The sequence below is a fragment of the Heloderma suspectum genome, chromosome 3, assembly GCF_057233095.1.
Source record: "Heloderma suspectum isolate Gila_16-S chromosome 3, 16-S_ref, whole genome shotgun sequence".
Taxonomy (NCBI): Eukaryota; Metazoa; Chordata; class Lepidosauria; order Squamata; family Helodermatidae; genus Heloderma; species Heloderma suspectum.
Window position 1 is genome coordinate 167,663,652 of NC_139460.1, and position 24,426 is coordinate 167,688,077.

At 43.8% G+C, this 24,426-nt stretch overlaps 1 protein-coding gene across 7 annotated transcripts in view; it reads right to left on the reverse strand.

The window, feature by feature from the left end:
- Positions 1-23,552, reverse strand: part of TDRD3 (tudor domain containing 3) — a 115,126-nt gene extending 91,574 nt beyond the window's left edge. For 3 of the 7 annotated variants that reach the window (XM_084844866.1, XM_084844869.1, XM_084844865.1), the window contains exons 1-2: positions 23,326-23,552; positions 11,873-12,091 (exon numbers count right to left, since the gene is read on the reverse strand). In XM_084844866.1, coding sequence (XP_084700992.1) covers positions 11,873-11,952 — 80 coding nt within the window. In that variant the 5' untranslated portion in view covers positions 11,953-12,091; positions 23,326-23,552. Of the gene's footprint in view, positions 1-7,400; positions 7,507-11,872; positions 12,092-23,325 lie in introns of those variants that run through there. The other 4 variants (XM_084844868.1, XM_084844870.1, XM_084844867.1 and 1 more) reach the window with 2 other exon arrangements.
- Between the last annotated feature and the right edge of the window lie 874 nt (positions 23,553-24,426).

Consider the following 24,426-nt stretch of genomic DNA (forward strand, 5'->3'; position numbering starts at 1 on the left):
AAAAAAAGAAAAAGGAATCCAACAAAAAGTTTCCAAAATCCATATCACTGTCATTATTAGGCCAAATCAAAGGTCATTTTGCAAGCTTTTGTGTTCTCCAGAACTCTTCATCAGGGAACATGGTAAACAAAGCAAAACGTTACAGTCTTAAAATGGTAAACGAGAAGAGGCTGCAGATATTTAAATTCGGTTATATGAGGTGCAGAGATGGTTTCAGGTTGCACCTAGGATCCTCCCAAGGGCTGCTGGGAAGAACAAAAACAATAGTTGATCCTCCATTTCTGAAAATATGAAAAGCTGGTACTCCAAAACAGTCTCCATTCTTAGGTGCAACACACAGGTTTCCTGGTAGGTGGAAAACAGAAGTATAGAGAAACTAGATAGTTTTTATAGTAACAAAGCTGCAGATAATTTTAGATGGTATACTAAGTAAAAAGAAGCCAATAGAAATCAAACTGAATAGCTTTACCTAGTAGTTGGAGGAGATGTACTCTTGCCTGAAAAAGAGTTCTGGAGAACTTGAGAGCTTGCACAGTATTTTGTGACCTTCAAGTTGGCATAATAAAGGTATTACAGTGACACAGATTGATTTTTTTTCTTTTGACCACAGCAGCTACTATACTTCTGTTTCCCATTATGACACACAGAATGTATGTGGAAAGAGGACTTATAAGTAATAAGGACTCCTAGAAGTAAGTGCTGTGCAGGTTTTGCCCTCCCCACCACAACACTGGGCTGGTTTGCACGACACAACCCACCACGGGTTAATATACCCGCAGGGGGTACTGTGTCATGCCAGGCACCCATGGGTACCATTTTTGTATGGTGCCTGGCTTGCTGTGGGTTGTTGAATCATGTGAACCTAGGTGGTTAGACAACCCTCACATAAACCTAAAACAAGCCAGGGCTTATTTGAGGGTTGTCTTACACTCAAACAACCACTCCTACCTGGGTTCACGCAACAATCCATGCCAGCAAGGTCCACGCAAAAATGGCACCCGCAATGCCACAGCACCCGCAAGTAAATTAACACACGGTGGGCTGTCATGTCATGCAAACCAACTCATTGTCTCAAAGTGCATTTTTCCACCCTTCAGGAGATAGAGTCAATCATGTAGCTTTATGGAAGCCATTTACAGGGTACTCTCAAGGATACTAGTGGGTGGGAGCTAAACCTGCTCCTAGTGGCCCAAGTCATTAAGAACCAAGCCTGCTCCTCTCTGCATAACCCCGCCCTTTTGTTTTACTTCTTGGTCACTGTACGGTGTGACAGAATGCTGGGACAATAGGACATAATGCTGGGAACCAGCATTGATCATCTTGGCTAGTTACTAAAACAACAACAACAGGATGGTGTTTTAATTAAGTTTGTGATCATTTTTGTAAGAGTTACAGACTTCAGAGTCTAAACAAAAACAACAAGGGAAGGGCAGGGGGAAAACACAACCCAAAAGATATGGAAGGCCAAAGGGAAGAAATTGAGGTGAGAATGACAACATTTTTGAAAATATTACAAGATCTGTTTGTTTTGAATAAATTGTATCTCATTTTGCCCATACTTTCAAGAAGAAACAAGGCACTGAAAGACTAGAAACGCCGTAAGCGCCAATCAATGCAGCTTTTTCCACTACGCAAGGTTCTTCCAAGACTTTGATGCCACACACTACACTCTCGCTTTCACATCGTCTTTTCACCTTCATGTCTCATTCACTGTTATGGCACTGCTATCTTTCTGATCTTTGTATCGGGCAGCAAACCATATAATCAAAAACTTTTAATGTACATTTATAACATAGCTTTTGTGACCCTTAATGCCACTGAAGTTGGGAAACCAGTGCATATTAATACAACTTTAAAACAATACATTTTGCAGTTTTCAATGATACATTAAGAATAGTAGCATGCAAGGCAATTCATACCACTGCAGAACCAAATGATCACAATATCTTTTAATGAAAATAATTTGAGAAATGTAGATTCCCTCCCACAGACTTTGTTTCAAAATAATTAAATATGTATTTCCTAGAATTTCCACTGGAAATGAAGCCAGTGAATGCCAGTACTTAGGCTTGGAGCTGTACCAATTTCAAAGTTGACAAGCATATGGCAATTTCTATATTGTTCTATATTGGAACAGGCATGTAAACAGCCAACCAACCAAAATACACTTTTTTCTTCTCAGGAAGGATTGAACTTGAAATCTATTTAATTATTCTTCATTCAGCTTTCACACTATTATGGTATTTAGATATAATTGCTAATAACCTATTTAGTGCACAATTTACTTCATCAATACTAATCACAGTGTAAAAAAATAATAAGTTGCGTGCAATACTCAACATCCTGTAGGCTCAGCATTAAAGGCCCCAGGAAAAATACATCTGTTTTTCAGCCATCTCTCATGGTTTCTAATATACTTAAAGCTATGTTTATACTGCAAATCAGTCTTCAAATTAAAAAAACAACAACAACACAGATCCATGCTGCTTAAAGAGTATTAAATCCCAATAAGATTGCAGAATGGCCATAGTTTGTACTGAGCATAACCAAAAATGAAAGATTGCCATTAGGTGTTATTAGCAGGAAGGATTATCAGACAAAGGATGACACAGATTCAAAACCACATCAATTATTGAATTGGAAAATTAAGTGTGGTGTTAATCTAACTACCTAATATGAAAAGAAATGTGAGAGAAAGACCATTTCTGGCCTCAGTTTTTTGTGCTGCTACTAATAACAAACAGGAATTACCATCTCTAGACTCTAAACCTAGTATCCCACAACCTTGTCTCTCTGGCCTACAGATTCAAAGCCCTAGCACAACTACTTCCTTCCTGCCATTAGAACAGCCCCTCCTATCCCTAAGCCATGTGAGAGATTTTGCATTGGTCCTCCCTGCACAAAGGTGCCTGGAGTCAGTAATGGGTTGGATGGGGACTAATATATTGAAACTTGATGTGGAAAAAATGGAAACGCTGTTGGTAGGTCGTTCTGGATGGATAGCTTGCACTGTCTGCTTCACACCTTGGAGATGGGTTTAGATCCAGTCTTGCTTATGAACACACATATAGTGGTGACTGCATGGAACTCCTTTCACCAGTTTCAGTTGATGTACCAGCTGTGACCCCTTCTGGAGAGAGATGATCTCGACACAGTTGTTATCCAGGTTTTGACAACCTCCAAGCTCAGTTTGTTGTTGTTCAGTCGTTAAGTCGTGTCCAACTCTTCATGACCCCATGGACCACAGCAAGCCAGGCCTTCCTGTCCTCTGCTCTCTCTCGGAGTGTACTCAAGTTCATATTCATTGCATCGGTGATGCTGTCTAGCCATCTCATCCTCTGCCGTCCCCTTTGCCTTTTGCCTTCAATCTTTCCCAGCATCAGGGTCTTTTCCAGGGAGTTTTCTCTTCGCATTAGGTGGCCAAAATATTGGAGCTTCAGCTTCAGTATCTGTCCTTCCAATGAGCACTCAGGGTTGATTTCCTTTAGCATTGACTGATTTGACCTTCTTGCAGTCCAGGGGACTCGTAAGAGTCTTCTCCAGCACCACAGTTCGAAAGCATCAATTCTTCGGCGCTCAGCCTTCCTTATAGTCCAGCTCTCACAGCCATACATTACTACTGGGAAAACCATAGCTTTGATTATACGAACCTTTGTTGGCAAGGTGATGTCTCTGCTTCTTACTATGCTGTCTAGGTTTGCCATAGCTTTCCTCCAAAGGAGCAAGCGTCTTTTAATTTCATGGCTACAGTCACCGTTTGCCGTGATCCTGGAGCCCAAGAAAATAAAATCTGTCACTGCTTCCATTTCTTCCCCTTCTATATGCCAGGAAGTGATGGGGCCAGATGCCACGATCTTCGTTTTTTTAATGTTGAGTTTCAGACCAGATTTTGCACTCTCCACTTTCACCCTCAACAAGAGGCTCTTTAGATCCTCTTCGCTTTCTGCCATTAGGGTGGTATCGTCTGCCTATCGGAGGTTGTTGATAATTCTCCCAGCAATCTTAATTCCGACCTGTGATTCATCCAACCCGGTGTTTCTCATGATGTACTCGGCAGATAAGTTAAATAAGCAGGGTGACAATATGCAGCCTTGTCGCACTCCTTTCGCAAATTTGAACCAATCGGTTGTTCCATGTCTGGTTCTTACTGTTCCTTTTTGACCCTCGTACAGGTTTCTCAGGAGACAGGTAAGGGGGTCTGGTACTCCCATCTCTTTAAGAATTTGCCACAGTTTGTTGTGATCCACACAATCAAAGGCTTTAGCGTAGTCAATGAAGCAGAAATGGATGTTTTTCTGGAATTCTCTTGCTTTCTCCATGATCCAGCCAATGTTGGTGATCTGATCTCTAGTTCATCTGCCTCTTCGAAACCCAGCTTGTACTTCTGGTACTTCTCAGTTCCCATACTGCTGAAGCCTAGTTTGTAGGATTTTGCACATAACCTTGCTGGCATGTGAAATGAGTGCAATTGTATAGTAGTTTGAACACTCTTTGGCATTGCCCTTCTTTGGAATTGGAATGTAAACTGACCTTTTCCAGTCTTGTGGCCACTGCTGAGTGTTCCAAATTTGTTGGCATATTGAGTGCAGCACTTTAACAGCATCATCTTTTAGGATTTTAAATAGCTCAGCTGGAATACTGTCATCTCAGCTAGCTTTGTTGTTAGTAATGCTTCCTAAGGCCCACTTGACTTCACTCTCTAGGATGTCTAGGATGTCCGGCTCAAGTTCAGTGACCGCACTATCATGGCTATCAGGGACATTCAGATCTTTCCTTCTGTGTATTCTTTCCACCTCTTCTTAATCTCATCTGCTTCCGTTAGGTCCCTGCCTTCTTTGTCCTTTATCATGCCCGTCTTTGCACAAAACGTTCCCTTGAGATCTCCGATTTTCTTGAAGAGATCTCTACTCTTTCCAATTCTATTGTTTTCCTCCATTTCTTTGTATTGTTCATTTAAGAAGGCCTTCTTGTCTCTCCTTGCTATTTTCTGGAACTCTGCATTCAGTTGGGTATATCTTCCCCTTTCTCCCGTGCTTTTCACTTCCCTTCTTTCCTCAGCTACTTGTAAAGTCTCATCAGATAGCCACTTTGCTTTCTTGCATTTCTTTTTCTTTGGGATGGATTGAGTTGCTGCCTTCTGAACAATGTTACGGACCTTCGTCCATAGTTCCTCAGGCACACTATCAGGTCTACTCCCTTAACTCTATCCATCACCTCCACTGTAAATTCATAAGGGATATGATTTAGGTCAGACCTGAAAAGTTTAGTGGTTTTCCCTACGTTCTTCAATTTAAGCCGAAATTTTGCAAGAAGCAGCTCATGATCTGAGCCACAGTCAGCTCCAGGTCTTGTTTTTACTGACTGTATGGAGCTTCTCCATCTTTGGCTGCAAAGGACATAATCAATCTGATTTCCATATTGACCATCTCGTGATGTCCATGTGTAGAGTCGCCTCTTGTGCTGTTGGAAAAGAGTGTTTGCTATGATCAGCGTGTTCTCTTGGCAAAACTCTATTAGCCTTTGTCCTGCTTCGTTTTGGACACCAAGGCCATGCTTGCCTGTTCTCCCGGTGATTTCTGGACTTCCTACTTTAGCATTCCAATCCCCTATGATGAAGAGGACGTCTTTTTTTTGGTGTTAATTCTAGAAGGTGTTGTAGGTCTTCATAGAACCGATCAACCTCAGCTTCTTCGGCCTCAGTGATTGAGGCACAGACATGAATTACTGTGATGTTGAATGGTTTGCCTTGGATTCGTACTGAGATCATTCTATCGTTTTTGAGATTGTACCCCAGTACTGCTTTTCCCACCCTTTTCTTGACTAGGAGTGCTACTTCATTTCTTCTAAGGGATTCTTGCCCACAGTAGTAGATACGATGGTCACCTGAATTAAATTCGCCCATGCTTGTCCATTTTAGTTCGCTGATTCCCAAGATGTCGATGTTCAATCTTGCCATCTCATGTTTGATCACCTCCAGCTTACCTTGATTCATTGATCTGACATTCCAGGTTTCTAAACAATATTGTTCTTTACAGCATCGGACTTTCTTTTCACCACCAGACACATCCGCAGCTGAGTGTCCTTTCGGCTTTGGCCCAGCTGCTTCACTCTTTCTGGCGCTACTTGGAAATTCCCTCTGCTCTTCCCCAATGCTATATTGGACACCTTCCAACCGGAGGGGCTCATCTTCCAGCATCATATCTTTTAGCCTTGTGATACGTTCCATGGGGTTTTCTTGGCAAGAATACTGGAGTGGGTTGCCATTTCCTTCTCCAGTGGACCACATTTTGTCAGAACTCTCCACCATGACCTGTCTGTCTTGGGTGGCCCTGCACAGCATAGCTTATGGCTTCACTGAGTTATGCAAGCCCCTTCGCCACAACAAGGCAGTGATCCATGAAGGGGCCAAGCTCAGTTACTGTAATGCAATATACATGGTGCTACATCTGAAAAGTATTCAGAAATTTCAGTGGTCCAGAATACAGCAACTACATTTATTTATTTATTTATTATTATTATTAAATTTATTAATCGCCCATCTGGCTGGTCACCCAGCCACTCTGGGAGATGTACAACATAGAATAAAACAGTTTAAAACAATAAAATTCTACAATAAAAACATTTTCTAAAATACCCTAACCCACCCCAAAGGCCTGCCTGAACAACCACGTTTTTAATGCATGATGGAAGCTCATTAAAGAGGGGGCATGGCGGAGTTCCCTAGGGAGGGAGTTCCACAGAGTGGGGGCCACCACAGAAAAGGCCCTCTCCCTCGTCCCCCCCAGTCTAGCTGTCCTGGCTGATGGGACAGAGAGAAGGCCATCTGAGGCTGATCTTGTTAAGTGGCCTGTCTGGTGCTGCTGGAGGCGCTCCTTAAGATAGGCTGGGCCGCAACCATATAGGGTTTTAAAGGTCAAAACCAACACCTTGAATTTGGCCCGGAAAACAACTGGTAACCAGTGCAACTCCTTCAGCACTGGAGTGATGTGATCTCGCCGGCAGCTGCCTTTAATCAGGCGAACCGCCGCATTCTGTACCAGCTGCAGTTTCCGAACAGTCTTCAAGGGTAACCCCACGTAGAGCGCATTACAGTAGTCTAAACGAGAGGAGACCAGGGCATGTACTACCAATGGGAGCAGATGGTCAGGAAGGAAGGGGCGCAGCCGCCGTATCAGATGGAGTTGATACAGCGCTGTCTGGCTCACAGCTGACACCTGAGCCTCCATGGACAGCTGAGAGTCCAAAATGACCCCCAGGCTGCGGACCTGGTCTTTCAAGGGTAGCCGTACCCCATTCAACACCAGGTCAACATCCCCCAGCCTCCTCTTGTCTCCCACCAAAAGTACCTTGGTCTTGTCAGGGTTCAGCTTCAGCTTATTCCTCCCCATCCAGCCACTCACCGTCTCCAGGCATTTGGACAGGGATTCTACGGCCAACCTTGGTGAAGATTTGAATGAGAGGTAGAGCTGCGTGTCATCTGCATATTGATGACACATTATCAGGGACCTGTCATACCAAACAATTTCCATCAATACTCAGAGATCTTCACTAGCTCCCCTTTCCCTCCCAGGCAAAGTTCAAGGTACTGGCTTGAATCTACAAAGTTCTAAAGCAGGGATGGGCACTTGTGGTCCTCCAGATGTTTTAGCCTATAACTCCCATCAGCCCTAGCAAACATAGCCAATGGAGGATCATGGAAGCTGCAGGTCAAAACATCTGGAGGGCCACAAGTTACCCACCTCTACTCTAAAGAGTCTGGGACAGGGTATCTACGAGACTGCCTTCTCCTTTATGAACTTGCCTCTCTGCTAAGATTATTGTCTGAGGCCCTGCTCTAAGAGCCAAGTGCCCCAATCTTTGGACGTTAGACAGGTGATGACCAGGTCAGGGCCTACCTTGTGGCAGTGCCCCAACTGTGGAATTTCCTTCACAGCCAAACATGTCTGGTCCCAACACTGTCACCCCTTAGGCACCAGGATAATAAGAATGCCCTGCTCCCTTTGGCCTTTCATGGGTAGATAATATATATGGTTACGTATTTCTGTTCTATGTGTAAGGTTGTTAGATTGTACTGTTCTAGTATTTTATATCAGTTTCACCTGCCCTGAAGATCACTGTAGTGATGGAACAGAAATTATTTAAAATACATAGTTGAGCCTTGGCTCCTCCTTTCTTCAAATCCATATCTCTTCCACCCATGGTTTCCTGAGGGGAACCAGTTTTTCATCCCAGTGCTTACTTTGTTCAACTTTTTCCAGCCACCTTACTGGCCTGCTTCCATAGCATTCCTGAGTCTCACCCCTAATATCCATTGTACACACACAGACACACCTCTCCTGTACTTTCCCCCCCTATCCATTCTTCCCTCAAATTCCTGTCCCTTACTATGCTACCTACTCTGCACTCTTTTTCCAGCCATTTTGACTCTGGACTCCCCCAAACCTTGGCTATTTCCAGAGACCACTTCCCAATTTTCACCACACTCAACAAAAATTCTCTGGCCCCTAGGGCTGGTATGAAGTTAACCCATTCCCAACCAAATGGATGGAACTGTTTTCCCTCACAGAATCTGGATTGCAAGTGAACTGACGATTTTGTTTTCTGAGAAACTGGAATGTTTGTGATCATTCTGACCTACCATCCCACCCCAGTTATTGTCAAGAAGCTCCACCATGACAAACAAAATAAAACATATTGCAGCATCAGCAGCAATCATGCGTTAAGGCAAGATACAATTAAGAATGTATCAGTTGATACAGAAAGAAAACACTCTTATTTACAAAAACCATTATAGACAAGAGTAACATGAAATGTAAGCAAGAGAGCAATAGTGCCACCAAACAATAGCAATAGTTAAAACACTAGTATGTAGCTGGTCACTCAAGTTAATGGAAGATGGCTTCAGATATTATAGTAAGTGCCACTAAAATGCTTCTTTGTATATCCAAAGGGCAACTCACATGGGAGACATGCACTCTTTCAGATTAATTTATTGCAGCATTCACCAGCAGTGTCAAAAATGTCCATTTGAATTTAAAAGATTAGGCAATTAGTTTAAACACAATGTACAGAGTAGGCAAAATAGATACAGTATTGCATAGAGAAATAGTACGGAAGGATGTCAAGCTCAGTTCCCTGCAAGATAGAATGGACAACGTAACAGCCTCCACCCTACCCCAAAACCTGCCTTGCTAAATCAACAATTCTACAAACAGAATCATAAAGTGAACAGAGCATATCATACTAAGGTGCTCATAAAGCATATGCTCCAGATTACTCAAGCCAGTGAGACAGGCCCTACACTATCGAAGGTGCTCAAAGAAATCTACAATCCAAATATGCTATCAGAGTAGTACCCAAACGAAAAGCAAAGGTGTTATTAAACTTTTATACACAACTTTTCCAGTTCCCATGAGCTGCCCAAAGCAACTCACAACTAAAATATTAAAAACAATTAAAATATAACAATGCAAGCAACAATGCAGATAAAACAGGTGGAGAACCAAAAGAACAGACATCAAACAGGGCATAGGCCTGCTGAAATAAAGATTTTCAAATGGCGCTGAAAATCTACCAGGATAGGCGTCAAAAAGATTTCCGGGGCAAAGAGTTCCATAACCTAGGTATTATATAGAGAAAGTCCTATCCTATATTACCAACAACTAAGCCTCTCCTTATGACCTAAGTGGACAAGCAGGTTCATGTAGGAAGAGATGGTTCTTTAGGTATCAAGGTCCTAAACTGTATAGGGCTTTAAAAATAAGAACCAGCACTTTGAATTGGGCCCAGAAACAGATCCGAAGCCAGCATATAACAATGAGTTACACGCTCCAAAATAATGACTTCTGGTCAGAACTCATTGCTGCATTCTACACCAGCTGATGTTCCCAGGCAGCCTCATGTAAAGTTGTTACAATAAACCAATGTAGATATTACTAGAGCCCTATTCACGTGTTCATGTAAATGTGGTGAATTAGTATACACAGGTGTATGCACATTTAATATATACTGTACTCGTCTACTTGCATACATTTCAATTACTTGTATGTTGAGCAAAGCCTTGTCTCACATTCTCCAATGCTGCTGGAGTAATGGGAACTGTTCTAGTTCCTGAATGCTATCCTAGTGAGCTTTGCCCTGTTGCCAGTGGCAGATAATAGCTTCAGTAACGTTTCTTTAATGTGTCCAGCATAGCTGAGGCACTTTCAGGAACAGTTCTGTAAGCCAAAGTTTACTTTCTGTAGGACAGGAGGTCCCAGCAAAAAGTTGAATTTAACCTGGAATGCCATTATCTTAGCTTTAGTTTATTTTCTTATTTGAGTGGAATGGTGATTTCTTTGATTGAATGCCTTAATGGAAACATGAATTTTGTATTTTCAAAATGGGGGATGTCCCAGCAACCCTAAGGGCAGCTCCTCTGAATGTCTGCAGATGCCTCCTCCCCCACTTTATTTTGGGACTCTGAACATGCAGACACTGTGACTTCACCATCAAGTCAGGGGTTTGTTTGTTTGTGTCCCATTCTCTCTCCCCTCCCCAACCACAACCTTTCAAACCTGCTTTTTTTAACTGCTTGCCTTGTGAAAAGACCTGGATATCTTAACAGCTTGCACATTTTTTGTGATCTTTTTGTTGGCCTAATAAATATGGATTTTGGAACTCTTTCTGAAGGATTCTGACAGTAAAGCTGGCAGGTGGGGAGGGGGAAAGGGAGTGGGTGGGAAGGAAAGCCCCAATAAGGGTGGTGAAAGACTAGCTTTTGACCTTCTTTTCATGCCAGTAATATTAAACAACCCTTCAACTTTTATTACATTTTGCCATTGCATGCAGGGTTTTTTCTATAGCTCAGTGTTCATTCTTTCACTGTTTTGCTTCCTGCATGCAGGAAGAAAGCATAAAACCAACAATGGAGCTTTTAAAAACAACATATTTATTATTTATTTATTTATTACATTTCTATACAGCCCAATAGCCAAAGCCCTCTTGTAAAAATGAGCCTTCTGAGAAAAAGGCAACTGGATGATTTGGAGGTGGTTATCAGGCATCCAATCAAAAGAGCCTCAGGGCTTCAATGCAGTCTTGGAACCACTTTACTGAAATTAAGAGGACTTAAAGGCAAACTTATCCATATCTAACTTCCTTATCCAACTTCCAGGCATTTTCTCTGATGCTTGCATTCAACTTTAAATTACTTATGAAAAATTTTTTTTTAAGGAAAAACAATGAAGAGTCTTGTGGCAACAAAGAAAATCCCCAGTGTGGCAACAACAGTATGAAACAAAGTCCCATTTGCAGGCAAGGTGTTTCCTAGATGTTCCTATCTTTACAGCACCTACTGGACACTCTTCAATGTTACATCTATGATTAGAGTGGGAGTTTTGAATGCCAGGAAAAGCAACTCATATGATACACACTGCAGAAAGAAGAAACCATGGGTATTCTCCACACGAAGGAGATCTCACACAAGCTAACACCTGGATTATTGAGGGTACAGTTCCACATGTAATGTTGCGGCAAATACGTGCAGACATACACGTACAATCAATTCAACACAAGTTAATTCAGCTGAAATGGTGTATGGTAACACCTGAATAGGTTTTATGGCAGGGGTGCAGAACCTCCAACCCGTGGGCCAAATAAACCCCCAAACAGCCCTCTAGAGCCATATGGCATGCTCACTGGTGCAAGCATGGGGTGGATCTTCCATTGTGATCCTAGATAACAATCCAAAAGATAATGTGTTCTACAGCAGGAGTCTTGAACCTTTTTCGACCCATGGGCCAAATTCAATTTCAGAGAAGCCAACAACCACATACACAGAATTCCAAATAAATCCAATAAAGACAATCTAACTTATGAAGTTACATCTTACCTATTTGTGAAGAGTATTTGGTTTCTGAGCATATCTAGAATTCCTTGCAGAGAGGATGATTTGAGCATATCTGACAGCATATCTGGCCTCCTAAGTAGAAGTTGTTAGGAAGACACAGCCTAAGAGACTGCGAATCTGTGTTCAGTAAAAGCACAGTGGAGGCTCTGTTGTTCTAACCAATACTGAGATATCCTCCACTTCTGATTCCAGTAGCCTTGGCTAGAAAATCAGAAAAATAATTAGCAGTTGGGTGCACCATCTTAATGGCTCCCTTTCTCGAAGCTCTTATCTCCAGGAAAGCTTTATCTCTGATCAGCAGCCGATTGTAGAAAAAAACTTTTCCTGCCAGAGAGAGGGGGCAGGGCTTGGGGAAAAAGCTGCTGAATGATTCAGTCCTGCTTCCTTTTGAGTCGTGTCCTGCTTCCTTTTGAGTAGATACGCTGAGGCTTGTTATCTGGGATGCTATTTGAAAATACTGAGGGATTCATTCCTGCTTACTTCTGATTGGCTTAAAATTGTTAACACATTTTTGCCACACCCACTTTGCCTTAGGCCCCACCCACTGATGAAATGCAGTCCTTGAAACATTTCCCAGATTGGTCTTGGACTAAAAAAGGTTCCCCACCCCTACTCTAGATCATTATTTACAAGACTGGGTGAAGTAATCATTCTGAAGTCTACTGTTTAGGTGACTGATTTATACAGTGAAATATTCACAAATCAATGAAAGTTTGTTGCTCTCTGAAAGAACATATTGTCCTCTTATACCATGCATATCTCTAGCTGTGTTAAAGCTTGTCAGGCACATATACATTTACAATCATCAGAAACTTCATGTCAATTTGTCAGTTATGTGGGGCAGAAAACTTTTACTGGAAAGTTTTACTTTTCTTAAAATGCATTTTTCCTAAAATGAGCTAGTAATATAATGAATGTTAACTGGACAGTTTTGAAGTTGTAATTACCCTTTTCAGATAATTATAGCTCCTTTGTCATGTTCCATCTACACGTTCCATCAATACACACTGGGCAGCTGGAATGTGGCATTGGCTTCACCCGACATATATTGCATCTGGTGACTCTGCCCCAGACCTCTGCACTTCCAGTAAAAAGAACAGGCTGTACATACAAAGGGATCATAAACATCATCAGGAACACTGGCATGAGCAGAGGTTCCTGGCTGTGAATACAGCTGCATGCACATAGAATCCAATCGCACCACGGTGAGGCTGGGGGGAGGGCTAACAGGTGCAAGCCCACTCTCCTTTGTATTGAGTGAATGTGTGAAGAGAACATGAGAGATGGTTCATAAACAGATATACAGATCTTTCCAAATGTACACGTTGGGCTGCTAAAGTTAGTATGTTAACAGATGTCCGTGCCTTCCCTCTCTCCCCACACCCCTTAGATGTAAGGGCAATTCATACCTTCAAATATTTATAAATATTCCAATAAAAATAATCTCCAAATAAAGCTTTGCATTTAACTGAATATTTAAGCCATATTCTGTGTTTTATTTTATACCTTTGGCTTTTGAAAAAAAAACTTTTCAGATCTTTATACAGCATGTAAAACTAACAGAGCCAGTCTTCAACAAACCCACTTGCCAAAAGGCCAGGAGCAAGAAAGTCTTTGATCTCGGGGAGCAAAAGTGCTCAGGGAGGGAGATTACACTACAGTGGCTAAAGCAGGCTGCCAGAAAAACCTGAAGTAGATTATTGGGAGAGAGTCTGTTCTTTATATTATATTCTCAGGATTATATTCTCAGGGGTGAAGTACAGCTGCTAAGTTCTATGAGGATAGTGATTGGAGAGGGGAGCAAAAGATACTACATTGAGAAAGTATATGGAGAGGGAGAGAAATGAACTGAGCAACACCAGAGAGAAACTGAATATTATGTGTCTTCTACTCAGCCTACCAATCAGATCTGCAGCATTCCCAGGAAGGGAGGAGAATGTGGGGGAAAAAACCCTTGCTTGATGCCATTCAGAACTAAAGAACAGTTGTTGTTGTTGTTCAGTTGTTCAGTCGTGTCCGACTCTTCATGACCCCATGGACCATAGCATGCCAGGACTTCCTGTCCTGCGCTCTCTCCCGGAGTGTGCTCAAGTCCATATTCATTGCATCAGTGATGCTACCTAGCCATCTCATCCTCTGCTGTCCCCTTCTCCTTTTGCCTTCAATCTTTCCCAGCATCAGGGTCTTTTCCAGGAAGTTTTCTCTTCGCATTAGGTGGCCAAAATATTGGAGCTTCAGCTTCAGTATCTGTCCTTCCAATGAGCACTCAGGGTTGATTTCCTTTAGGATGGACTGATTTGACCTCCTTGCAGTCCAGGGGACTCGTAAGAGTCTTCTCCAGCACCACAACAAGAAAGCATCGATTCTTCGGCGCTCAGCCTTCCTTATAGTGCAGCTCTCACAGCCATACGTTGCTACTGGGAAAACCATAGCTTTGATTAGACGGACCTTTGTCGGCAAGGTGATGTCTCTGCTTCTTCCTATGCTGTCTAGGTTTGCCATAGCTTTTCTCCCAAGGAGCAAGCGTCTTTTAATTTCATGGCCACAGTCACCGTCTGCCATGATCTTGGAGCCCAAGAAAATAAAATCTGTCACTGCTTCCATTTCTTCCCCTTCTATATGCCTGGAAGTGATGGGGCCAGATGCCATGATCTTTGTTTTGTTAATGTTGAGTTTCAAACCAGCTTTTGCACTCTCCACTTTCACCCTCAACAAGAGGCTCTTTAGATCCTCTTCGCTTTCTGCCATTAGGGTGGGGGGGTTTTGTTGTTCAGTCGTTTAGTCGTGTCTGACTCTTCGTGACCCCATTGACCATAGCACGCCAGGCCTTCCTGTCCTGCGCTCTCTCCCGGAGTGTGCTCAAGTTCATATTCATTGCATCGGTGATGCTATCTAGCCATCTCATCCTCTGCCGTCCCCTTCTCCTTTTGCCTTCAGTCTTTCCCAGCATCAGGGTCTTTTCCAGAGAGTTTTCTCTTCGAATTAGGTGGCCAAAATATTTGAGCTTCAGCTTCAGTATCTGTCCTTCCAATGAGCACTCAGGGTTGATTTCCTTTAGTATGGACTGATTTGACCTCCTTGCAGTCCAGGGGACTCGTAAGAGTCTTCTCGTCTGCCTATCTGAGGTTGTTGATAATTCTCCCAGCAATCTTAATTCCGACCTGTGATTCATCCAACCCGGTGTTTCTCATGATGTACTCTGCATATAAGTTAAATAAGCAGGGCGACAATATACAACCTCGTCGTACTCCTTTCCCAATTTTGAACCAATCGGTTGTTCCATGTCCGGTTCTTACTGTTGCTTCTTGACCCTCGTACAGGTTTCTCAGGAGACAGGTAAGGGGGTCTGCTACTCCTATCTCTTTCAGAATTTGCCACAGTTTGTTGTGATCCACACAATCAAAGGTTTTAGCGTAGTCAATGAAGCAGAAATAGACGTTTTTCTGGAATTCTCTTGCTTTCTCCATGATCCAGCGAATGTTGGCCATTTGATCTCTAGTTCCTCTGCCTCTTCGAAACCCAGCTTGTACTTCCGGTACAAAGTACTTCAGGTACTGCTGAAGCCTATCTTGTAGGATTTTGGGCATAACCTTGCTGGCATGTGAAATGAGCGCAATTGTACAGTAGTTTGAACACTCTTTGGCATTGCCCTTCTTTGGAAATGGAATGTAAACTGACCTTTTCCAGTCATTGTTGAGCGTTCCAAATTTGTTGGCATATTGAGTGCAGCACTTTAACAGCATCATCTTTTAGGATCTTAAATAGCTCAGCTTGAATACTGTCATCTCCGCTAGCTTTGTTGTTACTAATGCTTCCTAAGGCCCACTTGACTTCACTCTCTAGGATGTCCGGCTCAAGTTCAGTGACCGCATCGCCATCAGGGACATTAAGATCTTTCCTGTATAGTTCTTCTGAGTATTCTTAATCTCAACTGCTTCTGTTAGGTCCCTGCCTTCTTTGTCCTTTATCATGCCCGTCTTTGCACAAAACGTTCCCTTGAGATCTCCAATTTTCTTGAAGAGATCTCTACTCTTTCCCATTCTGTTGTTTTCCCCGATTTCTTTGCATTGTTCATTTAAGAAGGCCTTCTTGTCTCTCCTTGCTATTCTCTGGAAATCTGCATTCATTTGGGTATATCTTCCCCTTTCTCCCGTGCTTTTCACTTCCCTTCTTTCCTCAGCTACTTGTAAAGCCACATCAGACAGCCACTTTGCTTTCTTGCATTTCTTTTTCTTTGGGATGGATTTAGTTTTCTGCCTCCTGAACAATGTTACGGACCTCCATCCATAGTTTCTCAGGCACTCTGTCTATCAGGTCTAATCTCTTAAATCTATTCCTCACCTCCACTGTATATTCATAAGGGATATGATTTAGGTCAGACCTGAATGGTTTAGTGGTTTTCCCTACGTTCGTCAATTTAAGCTGAAATTTTGCAATAAGAAGCAGCTCATGATCTGAGCCACAGTCAGCTCCAGGTCTTGTTTTTACTGACTGTATAGAGCTTCTCCATCTTTGGCTGCAAAGGACATAATCAATCTGATTTCCATATTGACCATCTGGTGATGTCCATGTGTAGAGTCGCCTCTTGTGCTGTTGGAAAAGAGTGTTTGCTATGATCAGCGTGTTCTCTTGGCAAATCTCTATTAGCCTTTGTCCTGCTTCGTTTTGGACACCAAGGTCATGCTTGCCTGTTATCCCAGTGATTTCATGACTTCATACTTTAGCATTCCAATCCCCTATGATGAAGAGGACATCTTTTTTTGGTGTTAGTTCTAGATGGTGTTGTAGGTCTTCATAGAACTGATGAACCTCAGCTTCTTCGGCATCGGTGGTTGGGGCACAGACATGAATTACTGTGATGTTGAATGGTTTGCCTTGGATTCGTACTGAGATCATGCTATCGTTTTTGAGATTGTACCCCAGTACTGCTTTTCCCACCCTTTTGTTGACTAGGAGTGCTACTCCATTTCTTCTAAGGAATTCTTGCCCACAGTAGTAGATATAATGGTCACCTGACTTAAATTCGCCCATGCTTGTCCATTTTAGTTCGCTGATTCCCAAGATGTCGATGTTCAATCTTGCCATCTCATGTTTGACCACCTCCAGTTTACCTTGATTCGTTGATCTTACATTCCAGGTTCCTAAACAATATTGTTCTTTACAGCATCGGACTTTCTTTTCACCACCAGACACATCCACAGCTGAGTGTCCTTTCGGCTTTGGCCCAGCCGCTTCACTCTTTCTGGCGCTACTTGGAAATTCCCTCTGCTCTTCCCCAGTAGTATATTGGACACCTTCCGACCTGAGGGGCTCATCTTCCGGCATCATATCTTTTAGCCTTGTGATACGTTCCATGGGGTTTTCTTGGCAAGAATACTGGAGTGGGTTGCCATTTCCTTCTCCAGTGGACCACATTTTGTCAGAACTCTCCGCCATGACCTGTCCATCTTGGATGGCCCTGCACGGCATAGCTTATGGCTTCACTGAGTTACACAAGCCCCTTCGCCACAACAAGGCAGTGATCCATGAATACATTTATTTAAAGAACCAGAAGTTTTGCTTTGTAAAATGATTGATCCCTCAACCTCTCCTAGTTCCCTAGCCCCAGCTATGACTGGCTTCAGTCTCTCACACCCACTTTCCACACCACACCAGAAAGAAAGGAGAACTGCTGCAGTGAAGAAAGAAAAATGTGGAGTGGATTTCTTTGGGAGAGAGGGAAAGACTGCATCTCCTAGCTTTTTTAACCCTGGTTTTGAGAACAGATGCTTGCTGTGTTAGGGCCTGCAAAGACTGGGGAGGGGCATTTTTAACTTTCAGAAAGAGACCTGCAGGGGACACAGGTTTATGGGAAACAATGCCATTTGCATTATTAACCTTTCTGCTTATTTATGTAGGAACTGCAGGCTGCCACTTACTGGGTAGAAACTGAAAAGCACTTCATTTGTATTCAGATACACTTTTACTATATTTTTGCTGGATAGCAGAAATAGTTTTTGACTATTAAACCCAGGCATAATTTGGGGATTCTTAATTTTTTTTAAAAAAAACATTAATTCAAGTAAAATGGGTATGCTTCCCACACACATTACAATAAAAGCTTACAACAGCCTTTTACAATATCCATTATTTTATTTTAATTAAAAGTAGTAAATAAAACTGCTAAATGATCGCTGTAGCTTAATCATTTTTTTCTTCTCCACAGTACTGGTCCCTGAACTCCTTATGGAGGGAAAGACATTTAGGCTTGCCTATACCTTCCCCCACTCCAAATATTTAATAACTAACAGGAAATAACCTTGCTTCATATCAGTAAACTAACATGTTTTAGCACACTTGTAAACTAGCCAACCAAACCACCCAGCCCATAGTATGGGCTGAACAACTCCTCTGAATTATTAAAGATTCATAGAACCCTAAATATAGCATTTAACTAATCCATGTTGTGTAATTAATTGGTATAACCGGAGGGTACACCTGACAAAGGTGAAAAGTATTACGTTGTAACAAAATCCTACAAATACAGCATAACCCCTAGATCTCCTACTGAGTTGTGCAAAGTTCTTCAAGCGTATTCCCCTTGCCAAGCTACCTTCAGCACATACTGGATCAACAGAAAAACGGTGGGAAACAATATTTTCACTGAGAGGACCTTAAGGACCAACTGTGAATCCAAAGACCTCCAAGGAGTAATAAGCACCTTCATTTCCTACTGCATAACAAATAGCTTTAAGACTTCTCAACAGTTTCAGCCTAATTTTTACAGCAGTCTTGCTACTTCTTTTTTTTACTAGCCTGCTTTTTACTCATAAGAGGGAGCCCTCCTATGAGTAAAAAGCAGGCTAGTAAAGTTTTGTAGGCAAGGACAGCAGCAGGATAGTGGGGAAACAGCACTGTTTCTCCTTCAGCAGTTTCATACTGACCGCAGTAGAACTGAAGCCCCTTCCTCCACAGCCAGCTGGGAAGCTGAACAGGCTAACTATGGAAGGAGAGAGCACGCTTCTTCCTTTGCCAGCCCACTCACTTTTCTGGGGGGAATTCGATGCAGTCACCTGCCTGGAATTCCTGGTCATCTTTTTGATCAGACAAGTGATTAAACAAAAGACTGCTTTTCAGGCCAACAAAACAACTTTTGGTGAGAAGCGTGTTCTTATGAGTAACTGAACCCTGTCACTGAGAGATAATGTAGAACAGCAGCTAAGAGCCTGAGCTGTGAATCAGGTAATACCTAGTTCATGCCTTGTTTCTCTCACAATTCATTAAATGGCCTTAAGCAAGCCTCTCTTCCTCAGCTGCCACATATGCAATATAGAACAATACAGAGCCGCTGTAACTAGGACTCAGCTCTCATATAATGAGATACTGTGGGTTAATTAACCCATGATTGCCAGGCACGAGCAGGAACAAGCGAGAGAGTTGTGTCCAACATGCTCCTCACTTCCACTTTCAATTAACAACTGCCGATTGTTCCATTTGTAGGTTGTTAATGTGACATCCAAACCCAGACACTCTGGGTTGTTCGGGGTTAAACAACCCAGAGTTAGCCTATGATCTGTTGTTGAGTTAACTCTGGATTGTTTAACCTACAATATCACGTTACATGTGAACCAGGCCTAGGAGTAACTGAGATGATGTATGGGAAACTCAACATTCTAAAGTGATAAGTACTATTAAGCACAGGAGTCCACAGATCCCCTCACTCATTTCCTAGGGCAACTTTCCTTGCCCAGCATATAGACACCCTTCCCAGAGTTCACACAAACACAAACTGCAGAGAACTTGGAGAAAGGGATTTCTGTACTGGACATGGGAGACGAACATGAGCAGAGAACTGTGCAATTCAAGATAAGATGCTTAGGTGTGCAAATCACTTGGACATCTAAAGCACCATATAAGTTTAGGTTGTACACAGCCACTCACCTGGTTTCTTCAGATGAATAAAAATCAGTCCCAAAGAAGATTTACAAGCTGCATCTTTTAGCCCACAAATGACTAACATAAACATGTGTGGGCAGGCAGGCTTGTAAAAGTGCACATGAGCTAGTAACTTTTGTAAACCTGTTTGCAAAACTGATCAGCCCAGCTGAAAATAGCCCAGATACTGCATTTAAAAATATTCACCCAATATAATCCCTGTCCTTCCCCTTTCTTTCCCTCCCTCTGCTGCTGCCCCCTTGCTGTAAAAAATTAAGTTGTAATTCCTTGACAGAAAGCTGTACCTTTTCCCCACTTGCATTATCCATATACTGCCACCTACACTGATGCTGCTATATAACATGCACTACTACTGAGACAACTACTAATACTCTAGGCATGTGTATGCGTATCTGCCAACTTGGGATACCAACAATCTGATGAAACTTTCTGCAGGAGTGATTAAAACCAAGGGCAAGGATATCCATTGGAAACAATGGCACCTATTGGAAGGGCCATAGGAAATAATGGGAGTTGAGATTGTCTATTGACCTGACTGGGCTCCACTGAAATTTCTGCAAGCTACAAAGAACCTAGAAATAGAGCAAGGACAGGATTCTCAAAAGAAATGGAATGGGCCACAGAAATTGAAATGAAATGGCTTAGATTGCTTCATCTGTTTTATTATTTTAAATGTTAAATTTAATCTTTGCTTTAATATGATTTTAAGATATTTCAGTAACAGTGATAGAAACTGTCTTGGTTTTTCTGTTTTGTAATTTTAAATGTTAAATTTGATGTTAAAGGCAGCTTAGAAGTCTCTTAATTAAGTAATTAAGTAATTAATCATATTAACCACACTGATAGGGAGAGAAGATGGGAACAGCAATGACAGACCATGAGAGATTGGAATGACAGTCCCTAGGGTACGTGGGAGTCAGATAACAGCACCTGAAATGACAGACCCTAGGACTGTGGTGATGGGTCCTGGGCCCCTGGGATGGAGATGGCAGGCCTGGAACTGTCATGACAATCAGGACTTGTGTGATGCCCCTGGGCCTGTCATGACAAGGTTGGGATTGGTGTTACAACCTCTGGGACTGAGATGACAGCTCCTGGGGGCTCCTGGGACTGAAGTGAGAGCAGCTGCAAGTAGAATGACACGCCTGGGACTGGAATGGCAGCTCCTGGCACTGAAATGACAGGACTGGGAAGAGAATGAGATTATGGACCCTAGGAGTTGAATGACAGGCCTTGAACTGTAATGATGGTCCCTGGGACTGGGATGACAGGTCTGGGATGACGGCCCGTGCAACTGTCATGACAGGTCTGAGACTGAGCTGATGGCCCTGAGTCTGAGATAAAAGAGCTAGGAATGGAACAACAGGCTTCCGGTTGTGCCATGATGGGCTCATGACTGATTTTGTGATCTACGAATGCAATTAATGAGCTTAAGTTTATCAGAGAAGTATTGGTCTAAACATTTCTCTTACATGACCATAAATATCTGACAGCGTATAACCTATGCACATGAATCAACATTTTTCACCATAAAATTAAACTGTGTGGTTAACAACGATGGGAGGAAATTCAAAATACTACCCGTCTCCCCATTTTGTGTTCTGTACATACATCTTTTGGGAGTGGATATTTTATCAAACGATAACAGCTTTAGTCCTGTGACACCAAAATTACTTGAACTGCTCCCCACTAGTGACAACACATTGGAGGTTTAATGGTGCTTGATGGCAGGCAGAAGCCTGATACAACTTTCTCCCAATGAAACAATTCCTTCTTTGAAGGAGAAGTTGCTTTTGTTTAAAACATATGCAAATATTGTGCATCTCCTGATTTCATTATTTGTGACTGACAAAAGACACTGCCTGTGTCTTTACATCTGCTTACAGGCAAATAAGTTTATTTAGTTACAGGACAAGAATATGGTACCACAGACAGGAAACATAGATAGCAGTAAATGTAAGTCTGCACAGGAACTGCAAGTGTAGGAAAATGAAATACAATGTGTTGGCTCCTTCATAAAATTGTACCAAAATCTTCGTCTTAGGATTGAGGAGGAAACACTCCCTCAATACCTTCTGCCATTCACAAATAAAGAAATCAACAGATGGTCGATGTACAGAAGATGCATGCAAAGGCAACGCCACGCAAAGACTGCATAGTGTTTTGTTGCAGCTGCAGAAAGTGGCATCATGCTGCTTTCCTACTATGAAACAACATAAAATTTGCAATATATTTCATTTGCAAAAAGTGTGCATACTATTAGGAAGTAAAGCAAGTCCTTAGGGGGGCGGGGGGCTGTCACAAAACACTACTTGCTGTCACTAGCAGTTTTGGAAAACATTCACTCCTGAAATATGTTAAAATAATGTGTGCAGATGATGTACCTGGACGGGGTGGAAGGGTTGAAAAGTTTACTGTACTTTAACTAACATGTTTGCCTATGAGTGTTAGTCTCACTGATCTAATTTGACTGGAAAGATATGTGTTAATACCTGGCTGCATTACAAAGTTAAATTTATTATATTATGGAAGAAATAAACCAAAGTCTTACTTATGTGATGAATTTATGAACCACTGTGCCTAGATATACATGGCTTCCAGACCTGTCATTTCAGTCGTGGGAGCCATAACTCCAGTCCCAGGACCATCACCTCAGTCCCAGGGACCAAAACATCTCTGTCCCAGCCCTATCATTCTGCTCCCAGGGGCTGCCATTTCAGTCTGTCACTGCTTTCCCCATCTTCTCACCCTGCCAGCATGGTTAACATGATTTATTTAAGGGGCTTCTAAGCTGACTTTAACATCAGTTGTATCATTTAAAATTATTAAACAGAAAGAGTAGATCAAACCATTTCTATTTCCGTAACTGAAATATCTTAAAATCATATTGAAGCACACATCAAAATTACCATTTGATGCTTTGACTTGGATTCCCGCTCTGATCAGGGGACTGGACGCGATGGTCTTATAGGCCCCTTCCAGCCCTACTATTCTATGATTTAAAACCAATGGAGCAATCTAAGCCATTCCATTTCCTCTGAGGATCCATCCCTTGATTTATTGGTAGCTCATTTGTGGCTCGCATTTCATGTCAATGGAGCCCAATTAGACAAGTGCCAACAGACAATCTCGACCCCCATTATTTCCTATGGGCCTTCTGGCGGCTGCCGTTGTTTCCAATGGACATCCTTGTCCTTCGGTTTAGAATGCCCCGGCTTCTGCCACAAGAAATTGGTTCGCCTTTTCAGGTACCCTGCGTCTTTTTTAAAAAAAATGTTTTAATTGGTTAACTCTATGAGCGAGAACTAGATGATGATGATGATGATAGTGAGCCACGCAGAAGGCCTGGAAGGAAAGGCTGCAACTCTTCTCCCCACTCCCAAGTGAAAGCGGCAAGAAGCTCCGAGCACACGAGCCATGAAGAGCTCTGCAAGCAACCGGGGGGGGGGGGACCAGCGAACAGCACCCCCGAGCCGAGCCCCTCCCCGCAGCTTACTCACCAGCCTGACTCGGAGAGGGTCGAGGCTGTTCTGTCAGCCATGGCTCCTCTTCTTCCTCACAAAGTTCCTCTCGCGCGAGGGGGGGAAATGGGGGGGTGAGTTCCCGTCCCACCGAGAACAGCTTTAGGAAAACTACGCGGGGGGGGGTGACTGCGCGCCCAAGGGGGGGAGGCCCGGGCGGCGCAGAGGAGGCCTCAGCCCCGCCTCCGGCCAAACCAGAAAGCCCCGCCCCCCGCTCCCCCGCTCGCACGCTCCCGGAAGCTAGGCGGCTTCTGACGCCAAGGCGTAGAAGCGTCCCCCCGTTTCCGTTTCTGCGCAGGGCCATAGAGCCGTCGCGTCTCCGTGGTCCTTGGCGGCTCCGCCCGCTGCTGCCCCCGCGGAGACTGCTGCGCCGCGGCGGCTGCCGCAGGGATGTTACGGGGATGGGCCTTAAAAAGAGCGGCTGCCTCATCTCCCGCCCTCGCGGCGCTCTTCCTCGGAGTGGCTCGGCGCGGGCAGCGGCGCAGCCAGCCCAGGCCCACGCGCGCCCCCGTGTCGGCGGGCGCGCGAGCGGGCGAAGTGGCCGCCGCCACCGCCGCCACCGCCGCTCCTCCTCCTCCTCCTCCTCCACCGGGCAGCCGCCTTCCGCTCCCTCGCGCGTCCGCCGGCTGCCTCGCCTCGTTGGCCCCGCGCTCCTTTCGCCCTCCCTCTGGACAGCCCTGCTAAGCCCGAGCCCTCCTGCTGCATTGCCGGGCGGAGAGGGGCGAGCAGGCGGAGGCAGCGGCCAGCGCCGCTTGCCCGGGGTTTGCCGCCGAAAGAAAGCTGAGCCACCGCGGGGAGGCAGCGGCTGCTCCCGCGGGCCGCGTCACCGCCGCTCCGCGCTCGCCGCGTCTCTCCGGGGCCCCCAGGGGAGGATTCCGTTGCCCGGGCGGAATCCCCGCTGGTGCCCGCAGGGAGAGTTCAGGTCAGCAAGGGGGGGATGAGCGGGCTGCGCCTGGCATGGCCGGCCCCGGGTGCTGCGCCATCCAGAGGAGGTGCGCGAGGGGGCAGAGGCGACTGCTCTCGCGCGCTAGGCAGTACTGCAGGCCGTGCCCACAACGGGTAACTAAGAGAGAGCAGTAG